The 24531-nt window shown below is 41.7% G+C and overlaps 1 protein-coding gene across 1 annotated transcript in view; it reads left to right on the plus strand.

Annotated features, from left to right (window-relative positions):
* Positions 1 to 9197: 9197 nt before the first annotated feature.
* The window catches only part of AKAP10 (A-kinase anchoring protein 10), a 79360-nt gene continuing 64026 nt past the window's right edge, over positions 9198 to 24531 (plus strand). Inside the window, exons 1-2 of the mRNA XM_003996325.6 lie at positions 9198 to 9455; positions 19333 to 19380. Of these exons, the coding sequence (XP_003996374.2) occupies positions 9368 to 9455; positions 19333 to 19380 (136 nt within the window). The 5' untranslated portion in view covers positions 9198 to 9367. The remainder of the gene's footprint in view (positions 9456 to 19332; positions 19381 to 24531) is intronic.

Consider the following 24531-nt stretch of genomic DNA (forward strand, 5'->3'; position numbering starts at 1 on the left):
TCTTCAGAAACCCTGAAATGTCACAACAAATATATATAGTAGTTATTCTCTCAATCTTTTCTCCAAATAGGCCTTTAGTCATTTCTGAGGCATAATCAATACAGATTTTCCTAGAATTTGGCAGAACCTTCACATTGGCTCCCTGACCTATCGAGTTAGAGTCATTAATTTTTTTTTTTTTTAAGGAGAAAAAAAGGCCAACTGGAAGCTCCTGAAACTATTCCTAACCTCTGGCCAAGACAATAAATCAAGCCACATGGCATTCTGGGTAGAATGACAGATTACAGCCTCCCAGAAAGATGAAAGAACGATTGTGGTTCCCATTCTACTTTCTGTCTCATTCATGGGCGTATGGCCCTGCAAAACCCAGATGGATCATAGTGGATGGTGATGGACTACCGTAAATTTAACCAAGATGTAGCCCTAACGTTAGTTGCCATTCCAGACTCACACAGCCTCCGACAATTAGGATGTGGCTATTGATTGAGCAAATACATTGTCTTCAAATTCCATTAAGAAGGAGGCTGTAAAGCAATTTGCATTCACCTGGGATGGAGAATAGCACAAAGCCAGTCTTGTCCAGTCCTTGTTCATTCTATTGATCTCAGTGCACTGGTCACTGTGCTCCAGTAAAATAGAACTGAGAAAGACAGGGATTTATTTATTTATTTATTTATTTATTTATTTATTTATTTATGATATTTATTTATTTTTGAGAGGCAGAGCGCGAGCAGGGGAGGGGCAGAGAGAGAGGGAGACACAGAATCCGAAGCAGGCTCCAGGCTCTGAGCTGTCAGCACAGAGCCCGACGTGGGGCTCGAACCCACAAACCGTGAGATCATGACCTGAGCCAGAGTCAGACGCTTAACCGACTGAGCCATCCAGGTGCCCCAAGAGATTTATTTTTTAGAAATGATTGGCGCCTGTGATTTAGGAGGTTGAGAAGTTCCACAATCTGCCATCTGCAAGCTGGACACCCAGGAACGCCGAGGATATAATTTAGTCCAAGTCCAAGGGGCTGAGAACCAGGAGAGCTGATAGTGCAAACCCCAGTCTGAGAGCAGGAGACCATGCGATGGGATGACCAAGCTCAAGCTGTGAGGCAGGAAAACAGGGGCTAAATTCCTCCTTCCCCACCTTTTGTTCTATTCAGTCCCTCAGCAATCGTATGATGCCCACCCACACTGGAGCAGGCAATCTACTTTGCTGAGTCTACCAATGCAAATACTAATCTCATTCAGAAACACTCTCACAGACACACCCAGAAACAATGCTTGCTTTGGGCATCTCGTGGCCAGTCAAGTTGACACATAAAACTAACCATCACACTCAGTATCAAAATAGTCTAAGCAGTGCTGCTCAAGAGAGATAGAACATGAGTCACGTGTGTAATTTTAGTTACCTCACTGAAAACAAGTCAAAGACCAACAAATGAAATTAATAATATATGTATTTACTTAGCACAACGTATCTAAAATATTATCATTATGGGGACGCCTGGGTGGCTCAGTCAGTTGAGTGTCTGACTCTTGATTTTAACTCAGGTCATGATCTCACAGTTCATGATTTTGAGCCCCGTGACGGGCTCTGCACTGATGGTGTGGAGCCTGCTTGGTATTCTCTCTCCCCCCTCTCTTGCTCTCTCTCTCTCAAAATAAATAAACATTAAAAAAAAAATAGATCATCAAAAATATTGATGATGTAATCAATGTAATATATAGTCAATATAGCGGCATCTGGGTGGCTCAGTAGGTTGAGCATCCAACTCTTGATTTTGACTCAGGTCATGATCCCAAGGTTGTGGAATCAACCTTGTCAGGCTCCATACTGAGCTTGGAGCTTGCCTGGGATTCTCTCTTTCTCTCCCTCAGCCCTTCTCCCCTGCTTGCATGGTCGCTCTCTATCTCTCAAAAAAATTAAATAAATATGTAATCAACACAAGAATATTAATAAGATATTTTACATTGTTTTTTCATACCAAATTTTCTAAATCTGTGCATTTTATGGTCATACCACATGTTAATTAGCCACATTTCAAGAGCAGAATAGCTACATGTAGCTAATGGCTACCATATTGGACAGTGCAGGTCTAAAGAATTCTTCATTGTCAAGACATTCTGCAGAATATCACACTGGGACACTATATTGATGACATCATGCTAACTAGACCCAGTGAACAAGAAACGGCAGGTATTCTATACGCCCTGTAAGACATACACATGCCAAAAGGTGGGATATAAGCCCTACAAAGATTCCTGGGCCAGCCACATCGGTGAAAATTTTAAATCTGTTAGATGTTTGTGTAGAAAATCATTTAACTTGCCCAAAGAGAGGCCTCGCCTTGGCTCTTGGCTACTAGGCTGTCATCTCCAGGCTGTTGGAATGTCATGCCTGATAGCAGTGTTTTGTTATGACTTGGGCCAGCCATATTGTAACAATGTGATTTGGGGTGGGGCCTTTGGGTCACGTGGTTATCAGTGTGACCTCTCGAGGGGCTGGAGACTGAGATCAGCTGCAAAGGCAGCTAGCCATGCTTGTGTAATAGAGTCCCAATAGAGACTCTGGGCACTAACCTTGGGTAAGCTTCCCTGGTTGGCAATAATCCATCAATATTGTATATATAAATGGCAGGAAAGTAATGACTCCATGGGGAGAGGACAACTGGAAGCTCTGTGTTTTGTACTTGCCTGGATTCTGCCCTCTATATTCCTTCCCTTGGCTAACTCTAATCTGTATATTCCAGCAGTAATAAACTACAGCCGTTGAGTATAACAGCTATCAATGAATTTTGCCAGTCCTTCTAGCAAGTTAGTGAAACTAAGGGTGGTCTTGGGGACCCCAAACTTGCAACTGAGAGTGATCTTGTGTAGACTGTGCCCCTTGACTTCACAGTTGGTTATTTTCACATTATCATTAAATGTTTATATTCGTCCACATATTTACCACTTTCTTTGTTCTTTATGTCTCATATCTCACACTTTGCATCTGGAATCACTTTTCGTAAATCCTTTGGTAAATTCAGGTCTTGTGGTGACATTTGTTTTCCTGTTTTCATCTGAAAATGCCTTATTTTGTGTCATCTTTGATGGGTATAAGATTCCAGGTTGCTAGTTACCTTTTCCAGCACATTGAAGAGTTTAATTCCATAGTCTTCTGGCTTCCACTGTAGCTATTGAAAAAATCAGCTAATCCCTAAATGTCACTCCTTTGAAGGTAATCTGTTTTCCCAACCCCTAGCTATTTTTTAATAATTTGTCTTTGTTTTTCATTTCCTGAGGTTTCATGATTAACAACCTAGGTGTGAATTTCCTTTTATTTGGCGTTCACAGTGATCCTTGAATTGGTAGGTTGGTTTCTGTCATCACTTCCGGAAAATTGTCAGCCACTAATTTTTCAAATATTTCCTCTGCTACATTCTCTCTCTTTTCTCCATTTGGGACTTTGATCAAGCAAACGGTAAAACTTCTCACTGTATTCTTCTCTAGGTCTCTTACCTTCACTCTGTGCCTCATTCTGGATAGTTTCTTCTGACCTGTCTTCCATTTTATAAATTCTCTCTATTGTAACTCTGCTTACAGATCCATCTAGTTAGTTCTTCGTTTCAGGTATTTTGTTTTTCAGTTCTAGAATTTCTAGTTGCTTCTTTTTTGTGTATATAAGCGTCAGTTTTTGTACTATCTAGTTTTCGGCCCAAATTTCCAATTTTCTTTTTTATATCCTCAATCATAGTAAGCATAATTATGTTAAAATCTATGACCAATAATTCCAGTATCTGGAACTCCCATATCACTATTTCTATTGCTCATTATTTCCCTTGGTTCTTGTTCCTGGCGACACAGAATCTGAAGCGGGCCTGGGGCTCCGAGCTGTCAGCACAGAGCCCGACACGGGGCTCAATCTCACAAATCGTGAGATTGTGACCTGAGCCAAAGTCGGATACTTAACCGACTGAGCCACCCAGGCGCCCCACTGGTGTAGCTTTTTCAGAATCCTGACCCAGAGCAGGCTTTGGGCTCCAACTTTTTTCCTCTAGTCTGTGACATTTTCAAAAGCACCCTTCAGCTAGCTTCTCAGTCTCTTTTCCCTGAACAGGAACGCTCCCAGAGAAAAGGCCACAAAGGCGGGACTTAATTCACTCGACTTTGTTTTTCTTTTCTTCTCTCTCCATCTGCTAATTCTTCATTACCCTCTTCTTGCTTCAGTGTCTTGTAGTTTTGGGGTTCAGGTTTCCTTTTTTCCTGCTTTCCTCAGCAGGTGGCTAGTCCATGTGACCTGCTGCACTGTTACTAGAAGTTGTTCCATGAAAGGGAGGTATATCCAGAAGTATCTCCCAAAGGCCAAAGGAGCCATAAGACTGAAGGAAAAGGCTGACAAGTCCATCTTGATAAGAAATGACTCATTAAGGGGACTTACAGACAGAAGTGTGTCCTGGGAGACCGTAAGCCCAGTGGGTTTCCACAACCCCAGTGCCAGTAAGACCTGCTTTTCTAGCTCTAGAGGCTGGGAAGTACATGTTAGTAGCTAGAGAATGGCTCCGTATTATAGTCTTTTTTTTTTAATTTTTTAAAACATTTATTTATTTTATTTATTTTTAAAAAAAAATTTTTTTTTCAACGTTTATTTATTTTTGGGACAGAGAGAGACAGAGCATGAATGGGGGAAGGGCAGAGAGAGAGGGAGACACAGAATTGGAAACAGGCTCCAGGCTCTGAGCCATCAGCCCAGAGCCTGACGCGGGGCTCGAACTCACGGACCGCGAGATCGTGGCCTGGCTGAAGTCGGACGCTTAACCGACTGCGCCACCCAGGCGCCCCAACATTTATTTATTTTAGAGAGACAGAGAGACAGAGCGTGAGAAGGGGAGGGGCAGAGAGAGAGAGAGAGAGAGAGAGAGAGAGAGAGACAGATCTGAAGCAGGCTCCAGGCTCCAAGCTGTCAGCACAGCGCTGGACGCAGGGCTTGAACTCACAGACGGCAAGATCATGACCTGAGCCGAAGTTGGACGCTTAACCGACTTAGACACCCAGGCGCCCCACTCCGTGTCATAGTCTTACTTTCAGAGAAGATCAAGGATGTTATGTCCCAGGGGTGTACCTTAGGGTGTGGTTAGACAAAAAGAAAGAATGTGGGGTGAAGTGCTGTGCTCAAGAAGGCTTCTGATCATAGAGCACCCATCAAGGTGGATTTGTCCAAGGTGGCTTTACTCTGGTTCACACAAGAGTGGAAGTCTCTGTTAGGCATATACATATTTTTTAATTTTGAAAGCGGGGGGGGGGTGGTGGGGGGGTGCAGAGAGAGAGAGAGAGAGAGAGAGAGAGAGAGAATCCCAAGCGGGATCCATCAGATCCATCAGCACAGAGCACGATGTGGGGCTCAATCCCATGACCCCGAGATCATGACCTGAGCCAAAATCAAGAGTGGGACACTTAACCAACTGAGCTACCCAGGCCCTCCTCTGTTAGGCATTTTTAAGAGATTATTCTCATATCTCCTACTTGTTTTGGGTTCCTTTGATGGGAAAAATGTGCCTTAAAGTCCCATTTACCTGGCATGATTAGAGACTATAGAATAAATAAATTATGTTAAGTCCCAACTGCTTTTGAGTTAGCTTTGACTAAAACTCAGAGACCACACATTTTTTTGGGGGGGGGAGGGATAAATTTTACAAAGCTGCGGATACAAAGGCTTTTGAGAATGTAAAACACTGGTTTAAGAATTAGCATTTCACGGTTGATAAGAATTTTAAGTTACGTCTATACCTATTCTGAGTCTTGTCATGAATCTGAGTTGCTTTTATCTGCTTACTAATAAGGTACAGGGAGCTTCCTTTCTCTAAGGTATCAAAAGACTTATTTGAATAATGTCCTTGAGGTTATGAATGTTTGATATAGACAACTACATTTGTTGAGTGCCTGTTGTAGAAATTTTTTTTAAATTTTTTTTAACGTTTATTTATTTTTGAGACAGAGAGAGACAGAGCATGAACGGGGGAGGGTCAGAGAGAGAGGGAGACACAGAATCTGAAATAGGCTCTAGGCTCTGAGCTGTCAGCACAGAGCCCAACGCGGGGCTCGAAATCACGGACCGCGAGATCATGACCTGAGCCGAAGTCGGACGCCCAACCGACTGAGCCACCCAGGCGCCCCTAGAATTCTTTTTTAAAAAAGTCTTTATTTATTTTGAGAGAGAGCGGAAGGAGGAGGAGGAGGAGCAGAGAGAGAGGGAGACACAGAATCCCCAGCGGACTATGTGTTGTCAGCACAGAGCCTGACTCAGGGCTTGACCTCACAAACCATGTGATCATGACCTGAGCTGAGATAAAAAGTGGGATGCTTAACCAACTGAACCACCCAGGCGCCCCTGTTGTAGAATTCATTAAATTTTTAAATTGTTAGTCATAGGAGATTAATTTTATTCACTGGCTTTGTGATAATTACCTTGCTGATTTTACCTCACTGGTTTGTTGTAACTGATACAACTGGTTTAAAAAGACCGTGAGGAGTCCCTGAAAATTAGGAATGTAATTAACAGAATTCCTGCTGGTGAAAATGTATTTTGTTTTACATGTAAATTAAAGTGGCTGTAACAAAGTAACTTAGAAATGCAATGCAGAATATCCGTTTGCCACAACTGGGTATTCAGGTGAGTGGAATACCCTTGCTTATTTTTATATTCTCATTTTATCCTAACTTTATTCACACGTGGATCATCAAATTCTTACAGATTAAATGATAGTACTCTTAAAGCTTCCCTAAGCGTATAAACACTTTAATGGGTGATGATTCAGAAGGCATCTGTACTGCTAGATATTACTCATCACCTCTTATTTGCCCAATAAATAGACACCCCATGCTGGAACATTGGCTAAATGGGTATTAGCTGGAGGTGGAGGAAAAGAGAACAGCAAGTGATATAAACAAATAGCTTTGGAGTCGGACTGACAGTGATTGAAATCCTTACTAGCCTGTGCTCCCTGGGTAAGTTACTCTGAGTCTCAAGGTCATCATCTGTAAATTGGGGGTAATGATATTAGGCATCTTACAGGGTCTTTTGCGGGGGAGAAAGTAAAGGATGAAGTGAGATTGTGATTATAAAGCACTTGGTACGTTGAGAGCACATAATAAGTACTTAAGAAATAATGACAGCTATTATCACCTGACTGGTACCGGGAGGAATAAAGGCAGCTCCAGAATTTCTGCTAGGAGGGGCTCAAGAGCAGGCATCACACTGGAAGGTGGGAAAGGACACTGCTTTGACATTGATCCCATGCTTAGGCGAAGAAAATGAGAAAGGATTGGAGATTTACAGGGATTAGAAAACGATCCATCCCAACCATCCCCACCACTCTGCCCACATTCCTTGGCACTGCTCCTGTTCGGTGTTATTCAGGGGATTTCTTGCACTCCCCCTTCTGTCCCATGCAACTAACCAGTCAACAAAGACAAAAAGCCGCTGCCAACAAAGGATTGAACTCACAACAAGAAGGGAAAGGGAGAGGGGCACTGTGTTTTCATGCCAAGTGTGTGATGCCCTGTGCTTATACCTCTCCTAGATACTGCTTATTCCCTTTATACAGATTGTACCCCAGCCCCCCACTCCCGCTTGACTTCAGACAATCCCCATTTCCAAGGAGAGAGGGGCAAGATCTTTGTTTTTATTGGCTACAGACAGCAGTGCCCTCCCCCCGCCCCCCCCCACCTCTGAGCACAGGCTGGTTTCCAATAGCCCCTCAGATCCCCGGAGGACACTGCCCCAATTCCTATGCAGCCTCTGTTGAAGCCTGCAGGAGTCAAACAGACATCCATTCTCAGCACCAACTCAGGTGGATGATACACTCAGGCAACCAGAGTCTAGGCCAGTCTCTCTTGCTTCTGCCTGAACACACTCTCTTTACCCAGGCAGAGGCTGGATCTTTGCCTCTAGAGGCCAACTCCCTAGGTTTGAAATCCAAGGTTCACCCCTAGTTAGCTTGTGACCCTAGGTAGGCTATTTTTCTGTGCCTAGTTTTCCCCACACCAAGACAGACTCCAAAGACTATCATTAATCTGCAGGGTTTGGCACAGTAACTGTTCATAGAAAACTTTCAATAAACATCAGGCCTGATTACCTTACGGGCCCTGGACCGAAACAAACCTATTAAGTTGCTCTAATTATATGGTGAAAGACCCCAGTTTCTGGTTATAGTCTCAACACTGACACTTAGTAATCTCAGACAAGTTGGACTTCTTTTCGGTCCTGTTTTCCCAACCATCACACGATGGACTTCACGGATTAGACAAAAAACAAAACTCGGTGAACATTTATTGAGTGCTATCTTCCAGGTTCCTTCCCCAAAAGAGGACGTACAATTATTAATCAGGCACTGAGCACACTCACCCAGTGGTGAGGGACACTGAGGGATAAAGACTTGTTTCATTTAGCTCTGCTTTTAGGGATGGATGCTGGGCCAGAAGTGCATGTGAACAAAGCTGGATGATTCACGAGTTTGCCTTGTAATTACTGGCGATGCTTTTAAGTTACCCTTTCAAACTTGAGCATTTGCAGGGATTTGGTTCTGAAAATCAGCCCACTTCTCCTTTTTTTTACTGCCGAGGTCACTGTGACTGAGAGAGGAGCCACATAAAGCAGGTCATGCTTCCTCTTCCCCTTTCGAGGAACCCTGACCCCCGGGAAACTACGCGACCTGGGAGGAGAGGGGGGTCCTGCTCTAGAGCAGGGCCTGGGGGTGCAGGGCGAAGCCCTTCCGACCGGCCAGTGCCTTTCAGCCTAACTGGAACCGAGAAACAGGAGGGGCTAAGCCGGAGCGTGGCAGTGCCGGCCTCGCCTCGTACAAGGGCATGCTCTGAGCGCCCACGGCCGTGCGCCCCAGACCTGAGGTGCCGCACCATCCAGCCCAGGGTTGGGGAGTGCTCCCGCTCCGGGAGGGTCAGCTTTGCGGAGACTAGGTCTGTCCCGCTCCACCCGGGGCTGCAGCCGGGCACCACCAAGCTGCGCCGGGGTACCGCCGCAGGTCCGGGCCACCGAATATCGGAGAAAGCACACGGACAGTAACGCCGTCCGTTCCGGCCGCCCGGTATCAGTGAAAGGGCACAGACCGCACGCGCGCAGGGTCACGTGGGCGGGGCGGGAGCGTGCCCCCGCATCCACGAGAGGAGGCGGGGATGGGGGCGGGGCCGACAGCGCGGCCTCCCGTGAAGCCTCGCGCGGGGAAGGACCGGAACTCCGGGCGGGCGGCTTGTTGATAATATGGCGGCAGGAGCTGCCTGGGCTTCTCGAGGAGGCGGTGGGGCCCACACCCGGAAGAAGGGTCTCTTTTCAGGCTAGTGCGGCGGCCGCTGCGGACCCGGAAGTCCGGGCCGGTTGCTGAATGAGGGGAGCCGGGCCCTCCCCGCGACAGTCCCCCCGCGCCCTCCGCCCCGACCCGGGCCCCGCCATGTCCTTCTTCCGGCGGAAAGGTAGCAGAGGGGGGCTCCGGCGGGGAGCCAGGCCGGGCCTCAGGGGCGGCGGTGGGGCAGGTGGGCCTGCACGGGCTTCCTCCCGGGCGGCGGCGGGGCCCTCGGCCTCCGCGCAGACGCCCCCTGCGTGCCTCGCTTTGCTCCCGGACTCTGCAGGGAGGGAGAAGGTGGCTTCCTCGCGCGAGGTCAGGGGAATTGTCTCGCTGGTCCGAAAGTGTTTGCCGAAATTCATCCAAGTTAATGCCTGTTTGCGTAAAAAGCAGCCTTCGCGTTTGTGTGTGTGTGTGTGTGTGTGTGTGTGTGTGTGTGTCTGTGAATCAAAAAGGAAATTCCTTTAGTACCTTGTTAAGGAAGTCTCTGACTTTTCAGAATATTGAGGGTTTTATGTGTCAAAGCAACATGTGAAAATGTTTTCTTCAACTAGTGCTGTTTTCTAGATTCCTCCTTTTTGGGGGGGGGGGGGAAGGGGATTCTGCACTTCCTAAAATAACATTACTTATTGCTAAAAGTTCCCTAACGAAAGAAACTAGTTCTTTTGATGACTTAGCAAGTCTCCTAACTACTGGGACGCTCACTCTGTAAACTGCTTATATTTCTGATTTTCCGTTTTAATAGCTGCCCAGTTTTTAAGTAGAGGCAGCTTAATTTTGATCCTGGATAAAGTTGTTGTGTGTCATTAAAAATATATATGCAGAATGAACAAGTGTAGGTCATTTTGGATGATGGTGGTTCTTTGAATTCTTGTTATTTAAGAGAAAATGTACCAGCAAACACACACACACACACACACACACACACACACACACACACACCAACAACAACAAAAAGCAACACTAAAACAGGAACGTGGATTCATATGTCTGCTCTGCTACTGCCTGTAACCTGGGACAGAAAAGTGTTAACCCACTTTATTCTCTTCTTTCAACTGAGAATTAGATGATTCGTAAAGGCCCCGTTCAGCTATGAATTCAAGAATTCCTTTTAAGTACACGGCCGAGTTTTAGTAACTGATGTCATGGGGTGAGTGAATGAAGCTGTGATGAATGAATGCAGTGCTGAATGAAGGAAACCTGTAAAATGGTACAAGGAAGCTTTGTTGATAACATACCTTGGTGTAGTTAAAAGCTCTAATTTGTTTGACAGTGTTTAGTTTTGTTTTTGAAGGGGAAAGAAAGCATTCTGTGTATAATGAGGCAAATTGCATGTTGCATAATAAGACTGTTGTCTCTATTCAACATTTGAATGTCTGCTGCTTGCCAGGCACTGTGCTAGGCCCTCACAATTAAGCCCTGAACAAGACAAAGTCCCTGCACCCATGGAACTTATTGTCTGCTGGGGCAGACGGACAAGAAATTTCTCTTTCTTATGTATGTGTGTTTACAAATTGATAACATATTACGACAGAGAGAACTGGAGAGAAGAAGCATATTTTGGTTTGAGGATAGAGAAAGGCCTCAGCAGGTGACCTTGAAACTCAGAGCTGAGGGATCTGTAGGAGGTCACAGAGGGTAGGGAAGAACACTTTAAGCACAGGGAATAGCATGTTCAAAGGTTGTGAGTCAAGAAAGAGTCTGGTGCCCTTCAAGAAAGGAAGGAAGGCCACTGTGCCTTGGGCTTAGAGAGGTAGACAAGATTCAGAGCTTTGTAAGCCATAGTTGTTAGGTTTTATTCCAAGTGCAGAGATGATATTATTTAAACATTTTTAAAGAGGAGTGATTTGGTCTTATGTTATAAAAAGATCATTGTAGATGCTTTTTGCAGACTGAATGTGGCAAGAGTAGAAGCTGGAGATGCTTCTGTTTAGGGATCCCATCCAGTCTTTAAATACCACCTATATGCTGATGACTCCTGAAATTTACATCTCCAGCTTGAATTCTCTCTCCTGAATTAAGAATGGTATATCCAGCTGTCGGTCCACTTTATACCTCTACCTAGCAGATACAGGTATATCTATTAATAGAAATGACAGACTAACACATGGATCTTTCACTTACTATATCTAAAATTTAACTCCAGATTTTTTGTCGCCTCAATAAATTCCATTTCTGGCCTTTTAATTGTTCAGGCTAAAACTTGAGTATATTCTTGAGCTTCTCTTTCTCTCCTACTCTGTATCTACATCAAATCTGCTAGATCTACACCAGAACATATCCAAATTCAACCTTGTCTCGTTATCCCTGATCCCTGATCTAGGCAGTCATCTCTGTCTAGATTGGGCAGTTAAGGAAGCCCTTAACATCTTCAAGGATGTCATTCAAATTTCAGCTTGAATGTTAAGAGGAAGCCGGTTTTATGAAAATCAAGAACGGAATTATTTTTCTGTAGTTTTCAATTTGGTTTCCCTTCCCTCCTTGACCCCTATGGTATATTTTCAAATTGCATTATGCCACATCTCTTTTCGAATTTTTCCTGTGACTTCCTGTACTTGGCCCTCCTTTATTGAGGTCCCATTTCCTCTCTGTGTTCATCTCCTGCTTTCCTTTCTCATTGCTGTTCCATTTATATTGACCTCTTTGTTGTAAAATACATTCCCACCTCCGGGCCTTTGCACTTACATTTTCTGTCTGGAAACCCCTTCCCACAGATACCCACTATTTGTTCCCTCGTTTCCTTCAGGTTTTTGATCATCTGGCATCTTAGTGAAGTTTTCTCTGTCCATCCTGCTTTTAACTTTGCAGCCCCCAGCCCCTGCACTCCTATCCCCTTGCCCTACTTTCCCTACAGCATTTATCACCATCTGCTTTACTATGTGTTTTATGAAGATGGAAGCTGAGTTTTGTTGGTGGTTGTATTCCCAGGTTTAGGTCCAGTGCCTGGGATATAGTTAGGATTTTAGTAAATAATTTGTTGAATAAGTGAGTAAAACAAAAATATCAGCTAGTAAAAAGTGCTGTGCTGGGAATTTAAACTGATGTGGGAGTAGATCACAGGATGACAATTTGTGTTCAGATAATCAAGGAAGGCTTGTCTGGGAAGATGGTATTTAGATTGAGATCTAAATGAGGAGAGAGAGCCAGCCTCACAAAAGATGAAAGGGACTGCATTGTAGCCGGAGAAAACTGGAAGCACAAATGTCCTGAGGCAGGTATGAACTGGCTGTGTTTAAGGAACCAGAAAAAGGCTGGAACTTACTGGGAATGGGATATGTTTTGGAGATGGAGCTGACATGACTTGGAGTGAGTGGAATTGTCTTGGCAGTTGTGAGTTGGTGACAGCTCTCAGACATCCACGGGGTGTGTTGAGGAGGCAGTGGGATGTACGGTTCTGTAGAGATCACCTAGAGAATACCTGTAATATGTGAATTAGTTACGTTGAGAGGCTATAACAGAGACACTGAAGTGTAATGGCTCAGACAAGAGAGATTTTTATTACTCTCTTGAGTGTGATGGTCATTGGGTGGCTTTGCTTCACAGTCATTCAGGGATCATTTACTTCCCATTTTGTTACAGCTCCTTTCCTTAGGGTATGGTCTCTTCTATCAAAGCCACGTCGTAGCCCCTTCTGTCTGTCCTCAGTCTTCTGACCCGTGGTAAGGAGGAAGGAGCAGCTTTAGCCAGAAAGTGGCACATAGCCATTTCTATTCATATTCTATTGGTGAGAATTTAGTCGTATGGTCATAGCTAACTGCAGAGGCTCCTAGGAAATGTAAAGTAACTAGCCAGTTATGTGCTAGGTTACAGCCCTCTTGCCAAGAAGAGGAGTGACCATGGTAGCATTTCCTGCCATACTGTAGACAAGAAGGGAGCCTAGGTGAGAGCTCTGGAGTTAATCCAGCTTTTAGAAGTGAGATTGAGAGGGGCGCCTGGGTGACTCAGTCGGTTGGGCATCCAACTTCAGCTCAGGTCATGATCTCACAGTTTGTGGGTTTGAGCCCCGTGTCGGGCTCTGTGCTGACAGCTCGGAGCCTGGAACCTGCTTCGGATTCTGTGTGTCCCTCTCTCTCTGCCTTTCCTCTGCTTGCTTTCTCTCTCTCAAAATAAATAAACATTAAAAAGTTTTAAAAATGTTTAAAAAAGTGAAATTGAGGAACATGAGCCGTTGACAAAGGAGAATCAAAAATAAAATGCCAGTCATATAGGAGTGCGATGTCATGGAAGCTAAAAGAAGAGAACGTTTCAAAAAGAAGGGAGTATTGTGTTGAATGTCACTTGCAAGATCAAGATAGAAATAGCTACTCAGTTTGTTAATGTGGAAGTAATTGGTCACTTTAAGAGTAGTATCAGTGGAATGGGTTGAGGGGAGCATGTGAAGTGTGGAAAGTAGCAAGAGTAAAACTAAAAAACACCTTTTCCAAGAAACTTTGCAGTGAAAAGGAACTAAAAGGGGCTTTTGGGTTAAGGGATTTTTTTTTTTTTTTTTTTTTTTTAAGATAAAAGATGTTAGAGCACGTTTGTATGCTGATAGGAATGATCTGGTAGGAGAAAATGATAGAGAAGAGAGGTGTTAATTTGTGGGAGTAAAGTTCTTGGGAAGTCCTAAGGGATAAGATTAAAGCCTGACTATACCAAGATTTGGTTAGGGTACACTGCTGTTGGGAATTGCAATTGTAGGACCACTTGTATAAAGGTCAAAAACTTTCAAACAATGCTTTATATGGTTTATGGATACATAAATGTATTTAAAGAGTAAAAATATGGTTGGAAACAACAAATGTTCAATTTATGAAATTATTTCCATAGGGAGAGGGGGAATGAGATCAGGGAGAGACTTCAGTTGCACCTGCATGTTTTATTTCTTTTGAAAATTTTTCTGAAGTGAGTACAGCATAATGTTAAGATTTGAGAAGACTGAGTGTTGCTCAAACCTGAGTGTTATTCAAATTCTAGTATTGTCTCTGTTTTAGATGTTTCATTAAAAGAATATATAGAAACAAAAAGCATAGTCAAAATAAGGTGGCTGAAATAAACCTACAAAGATCAGTAGTCACGATAAATATAAATAGACCAAATTCTAGCAAAAAGCTATATAGTTAAAAGATAAAGCAATTGGATAATAAACCAAAATCCAACCATAAACTCTTTACTGGAAACACAACTAAAGCATAAGAACATAGAAAAATTGAAAATAAATGGAAAGAAAAAGCAGACAGATGTTAACCAGAAGAAAGCTGTGTGCAGATGGCATACTTTAAAGCACAAAACATTATTAGGGCTAAAAGGGTCACTACATTATAGGATGAACACAGTACTAGGAAAATAAAATTCTGAACTGCTTTGTACCTATTATCAGTCTCAAAATACAGAAAGCAAAATATAGAAAATTACCAAGAGAAATCAACAAATTAATAGTCCTGAAGTTTTAAGAATGGTCTTCTTTATAAATCAAGAGTAGTAATCACAATAAAAAGAAATGGGCTGCCCCAGACGGTGAGGAAATGGTGATTTATAGACTGGATTCCTGCTGTATACTACTTAAATAAAAATAGGATCATGAGAAGGTTAAAAGTAAAAGGATGGGAAAATATATTAGAGATATAAGACAAAAAGAAAGCTAATATAGTCTTCACAGGAACACATACACAAAAAAAGAAGGGAAATTTAAGTTTTGGGAAGGAGGGGAACAAAGGAATTCTAATTCCCAGGTAACATGCTTACCTACATAGAAAATTGAAGAAAATCTACACACATACTATTAGAACTCATAAAAGAGTTTGGCTGGGTTTTTAAAATATATGCATTTATATGTAAGTATTTAAAATTCACTTGTATCACTGCATGCCAGTAAAAACAAAAGACAAATCTTTATGGAGTTTACAAAACCCAATTGGACAAGAATGGAGACCTAAATAAATGGAGAGGTATACTATGTTCATGGATAGAAATACAGTACTGGAAAGATGTGAACTCTCCCAAGTTAATCATTAAGTAAGTCAGTGCTGCTTTAAAAACTCTCATGGAGGTTTTAGGATCAAAACAAGTTAACCCTGTAATTAATATGGCAGATAGTTTCAAGAGAGAATAAGGTAGAGGACTTGGCCCTGCCAAAGTCTGATTATATGGTTAGGTAACTAAGACAATAGAATTAAATGCTCAGAAACAGACCCATGTATGTATGGGAACTTAGTATACAAAGAATTTCTGTTCATTTGGGAAAGGTTGGACTAATCAGTAAATGATGCTCATTATTCCTCTGGGAAAAGACAGTATTTTCTACCTCCTATCATACACATCAGGGGTCAGCAAACTTTCTATAAAAGACCAGATGGTAAATATATTTGTTAGGCTTTGCAGGCCATAGAGTCTCTTTTCTCATTCTTTCCTATCCTTGTAGCCATAGATAGTATGTAAATAAATGGACATGGCTATGCTAAAATAAAACTTTATATAAAAACCTAGGGGTGGGCCTGATTTGGCTCATGGGCTGTAGTTTCCCAGTCTCTGATAGATAAATTCCAGGTGGATAAGAACCCAGAACTTTAAAAAGCAAAACTTGAAACCATAGGAGAAAATATAGGGGGGAAATCTGATTTTGGGGTAGGAAAAGATATCTTTTTTTTTTTTAATTTTTTAATGTTTTTTTATTTATTTTTGAGACAGAGTTAGAGCATGAACGGGGGAGGGTCAGAGAGAAAGGAAGACACAGAATCCGAAGCAGGCTCCTGGCTCTGAGCTGTCAGCACAGAGCCCGACATGGGGCTCAAACTCATGACTGTGATATCATGACCTGAGCCAAAGTCGGACGCTCAACCAACTGAGCCACCCAGGCGCCCCAGGAAAAGATATCTTAAACAATAGGACAGGAAAATACAGTCTACATAATGAAAATTTAGCTAAAGTTTAAAACTTCCATGCAATAAAGTTTTATTTATTTGTTTATTTTTTACTTAAGTAATCTCTACACCCAACATGGGACTCATGGCCCTGAGATAAAGATCATGTTCTTTCCACTGAGCCAGCCAGGCGCCCAAAGCTTCCATACAGTAAAATATACATAAGGTATTTGCAACACAAATAATTAGTATCCAGAATACTATGGCATTCCTACCAATAAGTAAAGGATGAAGGACATGAATAGGCAGCCCATAAAAGAGGAAACCTAAACAGCCAATAAACATGAAAGGTATCCCCTCAAAGGAAATCAAGGAAGTGAGGTCAAAACACCATCAAGTGACATTTGAAAAATTTATATAGCCACTTTCATTAAAAATACCCATCATTGGTTACCTAACAGTTCCCTTTCTAGTGTATTATCCTAGAGAAATTCTTACCTATATACGTTGGAAGACACATACTAGATTGTTGATCACATCAATGTTTGTGATCATGAAAACTAGGAAATAAAACTTAAATGTTTATTAACAGGAAAATGGGTAAATAAAAGTGCATTTTAGGAATGAAGCAGCTAAAGTGAATGAACTAGAGCTACATGAGTCTACTAGAATTGCATCAGTATGGACAAAAGTGAAATTATGGAATGGATACAAGGGTCAGATATATATAGAAAAATACTATTTATGTACTTTTAATTTTTTTAAGTTTATTTATTTTAAGAGAGACAGTGTGAGCGGGGAAGGCGCAGAGAGCAAGGGAGAGAGAACATCCCAAGCAGGCTCCGAACTGTCAGCACAGAGCCCAATGCAGGGCTTGAACTCACGAGATTGTGAGATCATGGCCTGAGCTGAAACCCGATGTCAGGTGCTTAACTGACTGAGCCACCCAGGTGCCCCTATGCAATTTTTAAAGATGTACAGGATAATAGCATTTTTAAAAGTCATTTGTAGGAATAGTCTAAAAACATACAGGGCAGTAAACATCCAATTCAGGATTATCTCCGGGAAGGGAAGAAGGGCAGTGGGATCAGGTAGTGGTTCATAGGATCCCTTAACTATATGTATAATATTTCAGGGGAGGGAATAGGTAAGTCAGACCTCTAATATTTGGCGAAGCTGGATTGTGTGTGTACTTTTATGTTTGAAATATTAACTAGGAGATTTGATTTGTAAGATGAGAATGTATTGAGGGTGACGGAAGTGGAACTGTGAAGATATATTTTGGTGGTAAAGTCAGTCGGTCTTAGACGTGGTGTGGGTGTAGGAGGTAAGAGAGAGGCATGTTAAGAATGACTTCCAGGCTTTCAGCCCGAGAAACTGGGGTAATCGTGTCATTCATGAGAGAAAAGACTGAGGTAGAATAGGTTTGGGAAAAGATGGTACGTTCCGTTTTGGACTAGTGTTATTCTGGAAGATGACAGGGAGATGGTTAAATTTAAGGTCAAAAAGGACTTAAACTAGAAATAGAAATAGAGGATTCACAACTTACGTTTGGTATTGAAAGCCTTAAGAATGGGTAAGCTCAGCCAGGAAATACGTATGTGTATGTCGTGAAAAGAAAAGGTGCTCAGACCCTTTCCCTGAGAAACTCCCAGTGGGCACTTGGAGAAGTTGGCAAGGCGGTAAACTGAGAAGGAGCAGCTGGAAAACCGGGAGAGTGGAGTGCTATGGAAGCCAAGACAAGTTCACGTTTCAAGTGGGAGATGTAGTCAGTTGGCAAACGCCGTGGTGAGGGCTGCAACCCAGTCCCTTCTACTGCATTTCCTTGTTTGATCTTCCTAAGAGTAGTGATCAGTACCTGCAGTGATCTTATATTTGTCCGTGTTGGTCTCCACATTCATGCATGTAGACTTCTTGAAGGCAGGACTGCTCTTTTCTGAGCCAGGAGAGTATCTAGCACATTCGAGGCACTCAAATAACTTGTTGACGGATTGATTTATCAGATACCGCGAGAGCTAGTTATTTCCTGCTACTGGTGTTTAATGGTTTTTTTTTTTTTTTTAATTTTTTTTTTTAACGTTTATTTATTTTTGAGACAGAGAGACAGAGCATGAACGGGGGAGGGCCAGAGAGAGGGAGACACAGAATCTGAAACAGGCTCCAGGCTCTGAGCTGTGAGCACAGAGCCCGACGCGGGGCTCGAACTCACAGACTGCGAGATCATGACCTGAGCTGAAGTCGGCCGCTCAACCGACTGAGCCACCCAGGCGCCCCAAGGTGTTTAATGTTTAAGAGCACGAGTAGAGAGATGGTCACATTTTGAGATTTCTTATTTTGATTGGCTTTTCGTGGTGAGGTTAAAGAAAATTTAATGTTGAAAAAAAAATACAAGAAAAGTAAGGAAGATTAAAAATAGTCGTAGGTTAGATCCTGTAAGAGTTCACGCTTTGCTTAAGCTGCCATGTACCTTCTTTTCTTGGATATTATATTACTAGCATACTTGCAGTACAATTTCTACTGTTTTGTGTAATGGAGAAGAAACTATATAGCTTTTTAAGAGAAATTGTTGGGCCTTGATTGAGTTTTAGAAGTTTAGAAGGTAAGTTTAGAATGTTTGTATTGGATACTGTGAGGGTAATACACAAGCAGTAAGATAGGAGATACAAAGAACTCTTTTCCTCAGGATGTATCTAGTAGTGGGCATCTTTTAATAATATTAGTTAACATCCTAAATTTACTGTGTGCCCGTTACTCTCCTACACCCTTTACAAATATTTATTTTTTTCACCCACGGCCCTCTAAGATAGGTGTTATTACTGACCTAATTTTATACATCAAGGAAATTGAGACCCGGAGAAGTAACTTGTCCAGGATCACATGGCTGTGTAATAAGTGGCAAGCTAGAATTGGAACCCAGGTGTTCTGCATTGTCTCTCCGTAAGCACACTCCATGCTTGTGCTCTTGAATGAATGATGTTCAAAGGTCACTTCCTTAGAGAAACTTCCCCCGACAATTGTCCTGCCCTGTCTCCCTCCCAAGGCACTTACTCTATTATTGTACAACTTTGAATATTCATCTGTTAGAATAAAGCTTGTCTAATTTTTACAGCATATAGAATGGATCTTTTCGACTGTAAAAGTTGCTCACGATGCTCTTTTATCTTCTAGTGAAAGGCAAAGAACAAGAGAAGACCTCAGATGGCAAGTCAATTAAAGGTGAGTTCCACGTCATTCCATTGTATTAAAAAGTGATGTGTTCTGCATTTATAGGCTATTGAATCCTGGTATCTTCCCCCTTCTTTTGCCATTATTCGTCTCTGTCGTCTTTTAGAATTAGGGTTGTGACTTACTTCCTTCTTCAGCCTATATACTTACTAGCACATGATAGGCTTTTTACTAAGCGCTTGTTGGCTGTCCTAGTGATACAGTAAACCAGTCCTTATTAATCACCCATTTGATTGTTCCTAAAAGCAATTAGTTGTCTTTCTATTAAAAAAACAAGGGGCGCCTGGGTGGCTCAGTTGGTCAAGCGTCCAACTTCGGCTCAGGTCACGATCTCAGGGTCTGTGAGTTCGAGCCCCGCGTCAGGCTCTGGGCTGATGGCTCAGAGCCTGGAGCCTGCTTCCGATTCTGTGTCTCCCTCTCTCTCTGCCCCTCCCCCGTTCATGCTCTGTCTCTCTCTGTCCCAAAAATAAATAAACGTTAAAAAAAAAAAATTTAAAAAAACCAAAAAGCGAAAAATACTCTGAACCGAGCTGACAGCTAAGTGAAAGAACTACCACTTCTAAGGCTTGGTTTTCCAGAAGTGTGGATGATCACAGCTTGAACTTCTCTGTTACTTTGGATGAATGGTCTTAAAATTTATTCAGAGTACTTTATTGTAGTCAATATATTGCCCTTATTTATAGGTTAGAGCATGCTTTTTTAGGTTGTGATCCCTACTATAGTTTTGACTGATTTCATCATGTCCATGTACAAAGATTGGAATGGAAGATTATGATGGAAATTGTTTCTATAGCTGTTACATGTAAGTTTCTTAAAATTTATTTACATGAAATCTGTAGATTGCTGCTTAGATTTTTCTTTCAAATGTTTGTTATGTAGCTAGCAGTGAGTATTAACTGTATATGATCAATTTGCCAGAGAGACTGATTATAACTTAAGAGATTTATAAAATTAGGGAAAAACTAGGGTAGCTTGCAGTCTTATTTTCTGCTTATTTCTGATAATTTAAAGCTAGTTGGATTCCACATTGGTTCATACTGCCCTCCTCAAGCAAAATTTGATTGGCTTCAAGCCCTTAGCAAGCAGTGTGTGTGAAGACAGGATCTGATTGTAGAAGGAACAGACTTTGATGTCTCAGGCACACAGATCTTCTACTCTAAACTCTGCTACTAACAGTATGACCTTGGGAAGTGACGTAACCTTTTTCGGTTCTTTGTTGCAGAATGAGAGAACTGGCCTGCCTCACTTTCTAAGTCTATATGAGGCTAAAAAGTTCCATGTTCATACTCTGTGACAATATATAATCTGTGCTTACCTGACTTACCTTGGAATAATACAGAAGCAAGACAGGAAACAGGCCCTCACGAAGTTAGCAGTCTGATTAGAACTTAGATGCAGAATAGTAGCAAATACCCCAACATACTAATAACTACCATTTCTTGAGCACCTGTTCTCTTCTAGGTATTAGCCAAAAAACTGCGGCTGTAACAGTGAACGAAAAGGACTTGGATCCTGTAGTCCTTGAACTTATAGATTGGTAGGGGAGAGGCATGTTAATCAGGTGATTCCACAGATGGCATGGGCTAGAATCTGTAGTGATGGAAATAAAGTGATCTGGATAGATCAGTTTAGAGCTAAAATGGATAGAACTTTGTTACTGAATAAATATGAGATGTAAGGGAAAGGGAGGTTTAAGGTTGACACCTACTTTTCTGGTTTGCCCAACAGTGAGACTGGTGGAGAACCAGGTTGGGAAATTATATGTTCAGTTTTGGCATGTTGGGTGGGAGATACTTTGGAGACATTTACATATATTTTATGCACACAGTAATTCTAGAGTCTGAGTTTCCATCCAGAGGTGAAAGTGATTTTCTAGAGTCTGGCAGACCAAAGTTGAAATCCTGCATGTTGAAACAAATGACTCTTTACCATCTCGTTGACTTCTGGCAAAGTGTTTAACTTTTGTCTGTGTCCACATCTCCAAAATGGGGAAAATACTGGTCCTGCAAAATTGTTGTGAGAAATAATGAAATAACGTACCCCCAAAAATGTCTATGAAGCAACCCGTACTGCATTGGTAGCTTTGTTTTCTAGTTTTAGCAGGAGAGGCCCTCAATATGTTGACTTCGTTAAATGAAGTGCTGTGAGGAGTTCAGAGGAATTTGAGATCAGCAAATGGTTTCTGGAGTGTAGGGAAGACTATAGAAATGGGACTTAACGTATCTAAAAGTTGAAGAAGAAGGATTTGAATGAAAGAGGCGATTCTGTCTCTTTTTCTCCTACCAGCGCAGCTTCTTGTTTCTTTGGGTATATGTTGGGCAGAGGGACCTTCATTCAGACAAGTAAAGATATTTTTACAGAAGAGTGATATCCATTATGAGGGCCATAAAGACCAGAAAAGAGAGTTGAGACAGAAAAATAGGGAGCCTGCAGGCTATTGAACAGGCTGTTGATGCTTTGCATACAGTATTTATGAAAGGTTAGTCTGAAAGCGTTTTGTAGGATGGAGATCCTAGAAGTTCTTTTACTGTAATGCAGAAAGGCCTATATTAAAGATGTGGTGTTGATAATAAACAGACAAGTAGATGTTTAAAGATCTTGAAGGAAAAGTCAACAGATCTTGGCAGGTAAACACATAGAGCGAAAAAGAATGGGTCCAAGATTTTGAGCTTTGGAGACTTGCAGATTGAACAGAGACAGGGAAATTGAGTAGGAGATTTAGTTTGGAAGAAGATGCAGTAAGTTTGATATTTGGACAAATTGGTCTTGATTTGGTAAAGTCAAAGTGAGAATAGCTAGTAGTAAGTTATTACAGATACAGGATCAAAGCCCAGATCAAAGGACAGGTCTCAGATACAGGTCAGGGGTTCTAACCGGGGTTCTAGTTCCACACAAGTACAATCTAGGAGCTATTGCTGGAGGTCCAGGGCATGAGTGAGACTCTCCCCTTGAATCCGCCAGTTACTAGTAACTCTCTTTTTAAATCCCTTTTAGATATCTATTTAGGTTTTAGATACTTATTTTATTTAGAGATTTGTTTTACAGGTGTATCAGGGTCCTCACTTAAGTTTATTTGGGGGGAAAAAAAGAGCGTGTTTACGGTTTAAAAAAAATGTTTGAAAAAGATTGCTGTAGCAATAATTTGAGGTTTGAGAATAAATGTTGTTTCTAGCAGGAAGAATAGAAGAACAGAACCTCAGGAAGAGGGGGTCCTGAGGAGTCATGGAAGGAGATCATATCTGACACAGTGGACTAATAAATGTGTTCTAAGGGCTTGAAAGGGAGGCACAGATAAAAAAGATATTTTCTGTAGAAAAGTAAATTAAGGAGCACATAGTAGTACCATGGAAACCAAAGGAAGGTAGACTATCTGGAAGCAATATCTAAAATAAGGGGCGCCTGGTGGTTCAGTCGGTTAAGCGTCCGACATCGGCTCAAGTCATGATTTCACCGTTTGTGAGTTCGAGCCCCGCGTCAGGCTCTGTGCTGACAGCTCAGAGTCTGGAGCCTGCTTCAGATTCTGTGTCTCTCTCTGTCTCTGCTCCTCCCCTGCTTATGCCCCGTCTCTCTGTCTCTCTCTCTCTGTCTCTCTCTTCCTCAGAAATAAACATTAAAAAATAATAATAAGTCAATAGTTCTAATAAGAAAGAGGAGAAATAAATAAATCAATAGCATTTTGTATCATTATATACATCTAATAAGGAAACCATTAATCTTACCCGTTCTTACAGAGTGTTATTTGTAGTTTGTTATCTGTACAAAAACCATTATTGTTTATAAACTTGCTAAAATGATTTTGCTCTCTTCAATTTATCGTGAAAGCAAAACAAAAAACAAGACTTGATTCTAAAACTGAAAAAAATCTCTTGAGGACAACTCCATTTTGTAATTCTCCCAACTCTTGTTGAATGACTGGTAAATATAGGTACCCGACAAATAGGTATGGACATTCATGTTCTTACCTGCTTTACCCTATTTATCAAAATGTCTCAAAGAGTAAGAGAGTGAATTACAGTATGCTGTACTCTTCATAAGAAATGTTACCTGGTATTGCTCAGAATCTGTGGGAAGTGTTTGCTGAGATTGAGGAGTGCTTATCTGTTGGCAGTGTAGTAAAATAAATAGTGTTGGTGGCTACAAGTTTAGTTATCTAAGAGTATTTATCTTGAGGGTGTGGGGTATGGAATGCTACGTGACCTGTATCTCTTCTATCCTTCTCACTATAGCAATGTGCTAAAACAAAACTTCTTCAAAACCTTGAATAAGAGTCATTGATATTTGGGGGGATAGCTAGAATTTTGATCCAGCTGTGTAGCAACAAGGTCACAGGATTACTTTGACAGTATTATAATATTGAGTTGATTATTTCCTATTAATAAATAGGTAACTAGTCTCTTTATTCTGATGTCAATAGGATCTTTCTTCAGACTACTAAAGAAAGTATATTTTGTGAATAAAAAATTTGTTTTTTAATGTTTATTTATTTTTGAGAGAGAGAGAGAGAGAGAGAGAGACAGAGCGCAAGTACGGGATGGGCAGAGTGAGAAAGAGACATAGAATCTGAAGCAGGCTCCAGACTCTGAACTGTCAACACAGAGCCCAACACGGGGCTCAAACTCATGAACCGCAAGATCATGCCCTGAGCCAAAGTCAGATGCTTACCTAAGCCACCCAGGTGCCCCTATTTGTGAATTTTTTTAAGTGTGCTTTATGTTTAAGCAGCTTGAAATTTGATTAGAAATGTTTTTTATTAAATAGAGAAATTTGTTACCCAATTAAAAAGTAAAATAAGGGGCACCTGGCTGGCTTAGTCATTAGAACATGTGACTCTTGATCTCAGGGTCATGAGTTCAAGCCCCATGTTGGGTGTGGAGCCTACTTAAAAAAAAAATGAGAATAAAAAGTAAAAGTAATATAAGCGTTCTGAAGAGTATTTTCTGGTTTCCCCCCTATTTTGTTTTAGTTTTTTGTTCTTTGGACAAAAAAGGATTAAGGAATTGAAAAGGGTCCATATATCAATGTTTCCTGGCTTTGGCACTTTCTATCATCAGAAGTTCTCAAAGCTCTCTGTTTTCAGTTTCGTTTTTAGCACAATATTTTGAGAGTTTTAAATAATAATAGGACATTTCCTTCCAGTTTTCT

The sequence above is a fragment of the Felis catus genome, chromosome E1 (genome assembly GCF_018350175.1).
Source record: "Felis catus isolate Fca126 chromosome E1, F.catus_Fca126_mat1.0, whole genome shotgun sequence".
NCBI lineage: Eukaryota > Metazoa > Chordata > Mammalia > Carnivora > Felidae > Felis > Felis catus.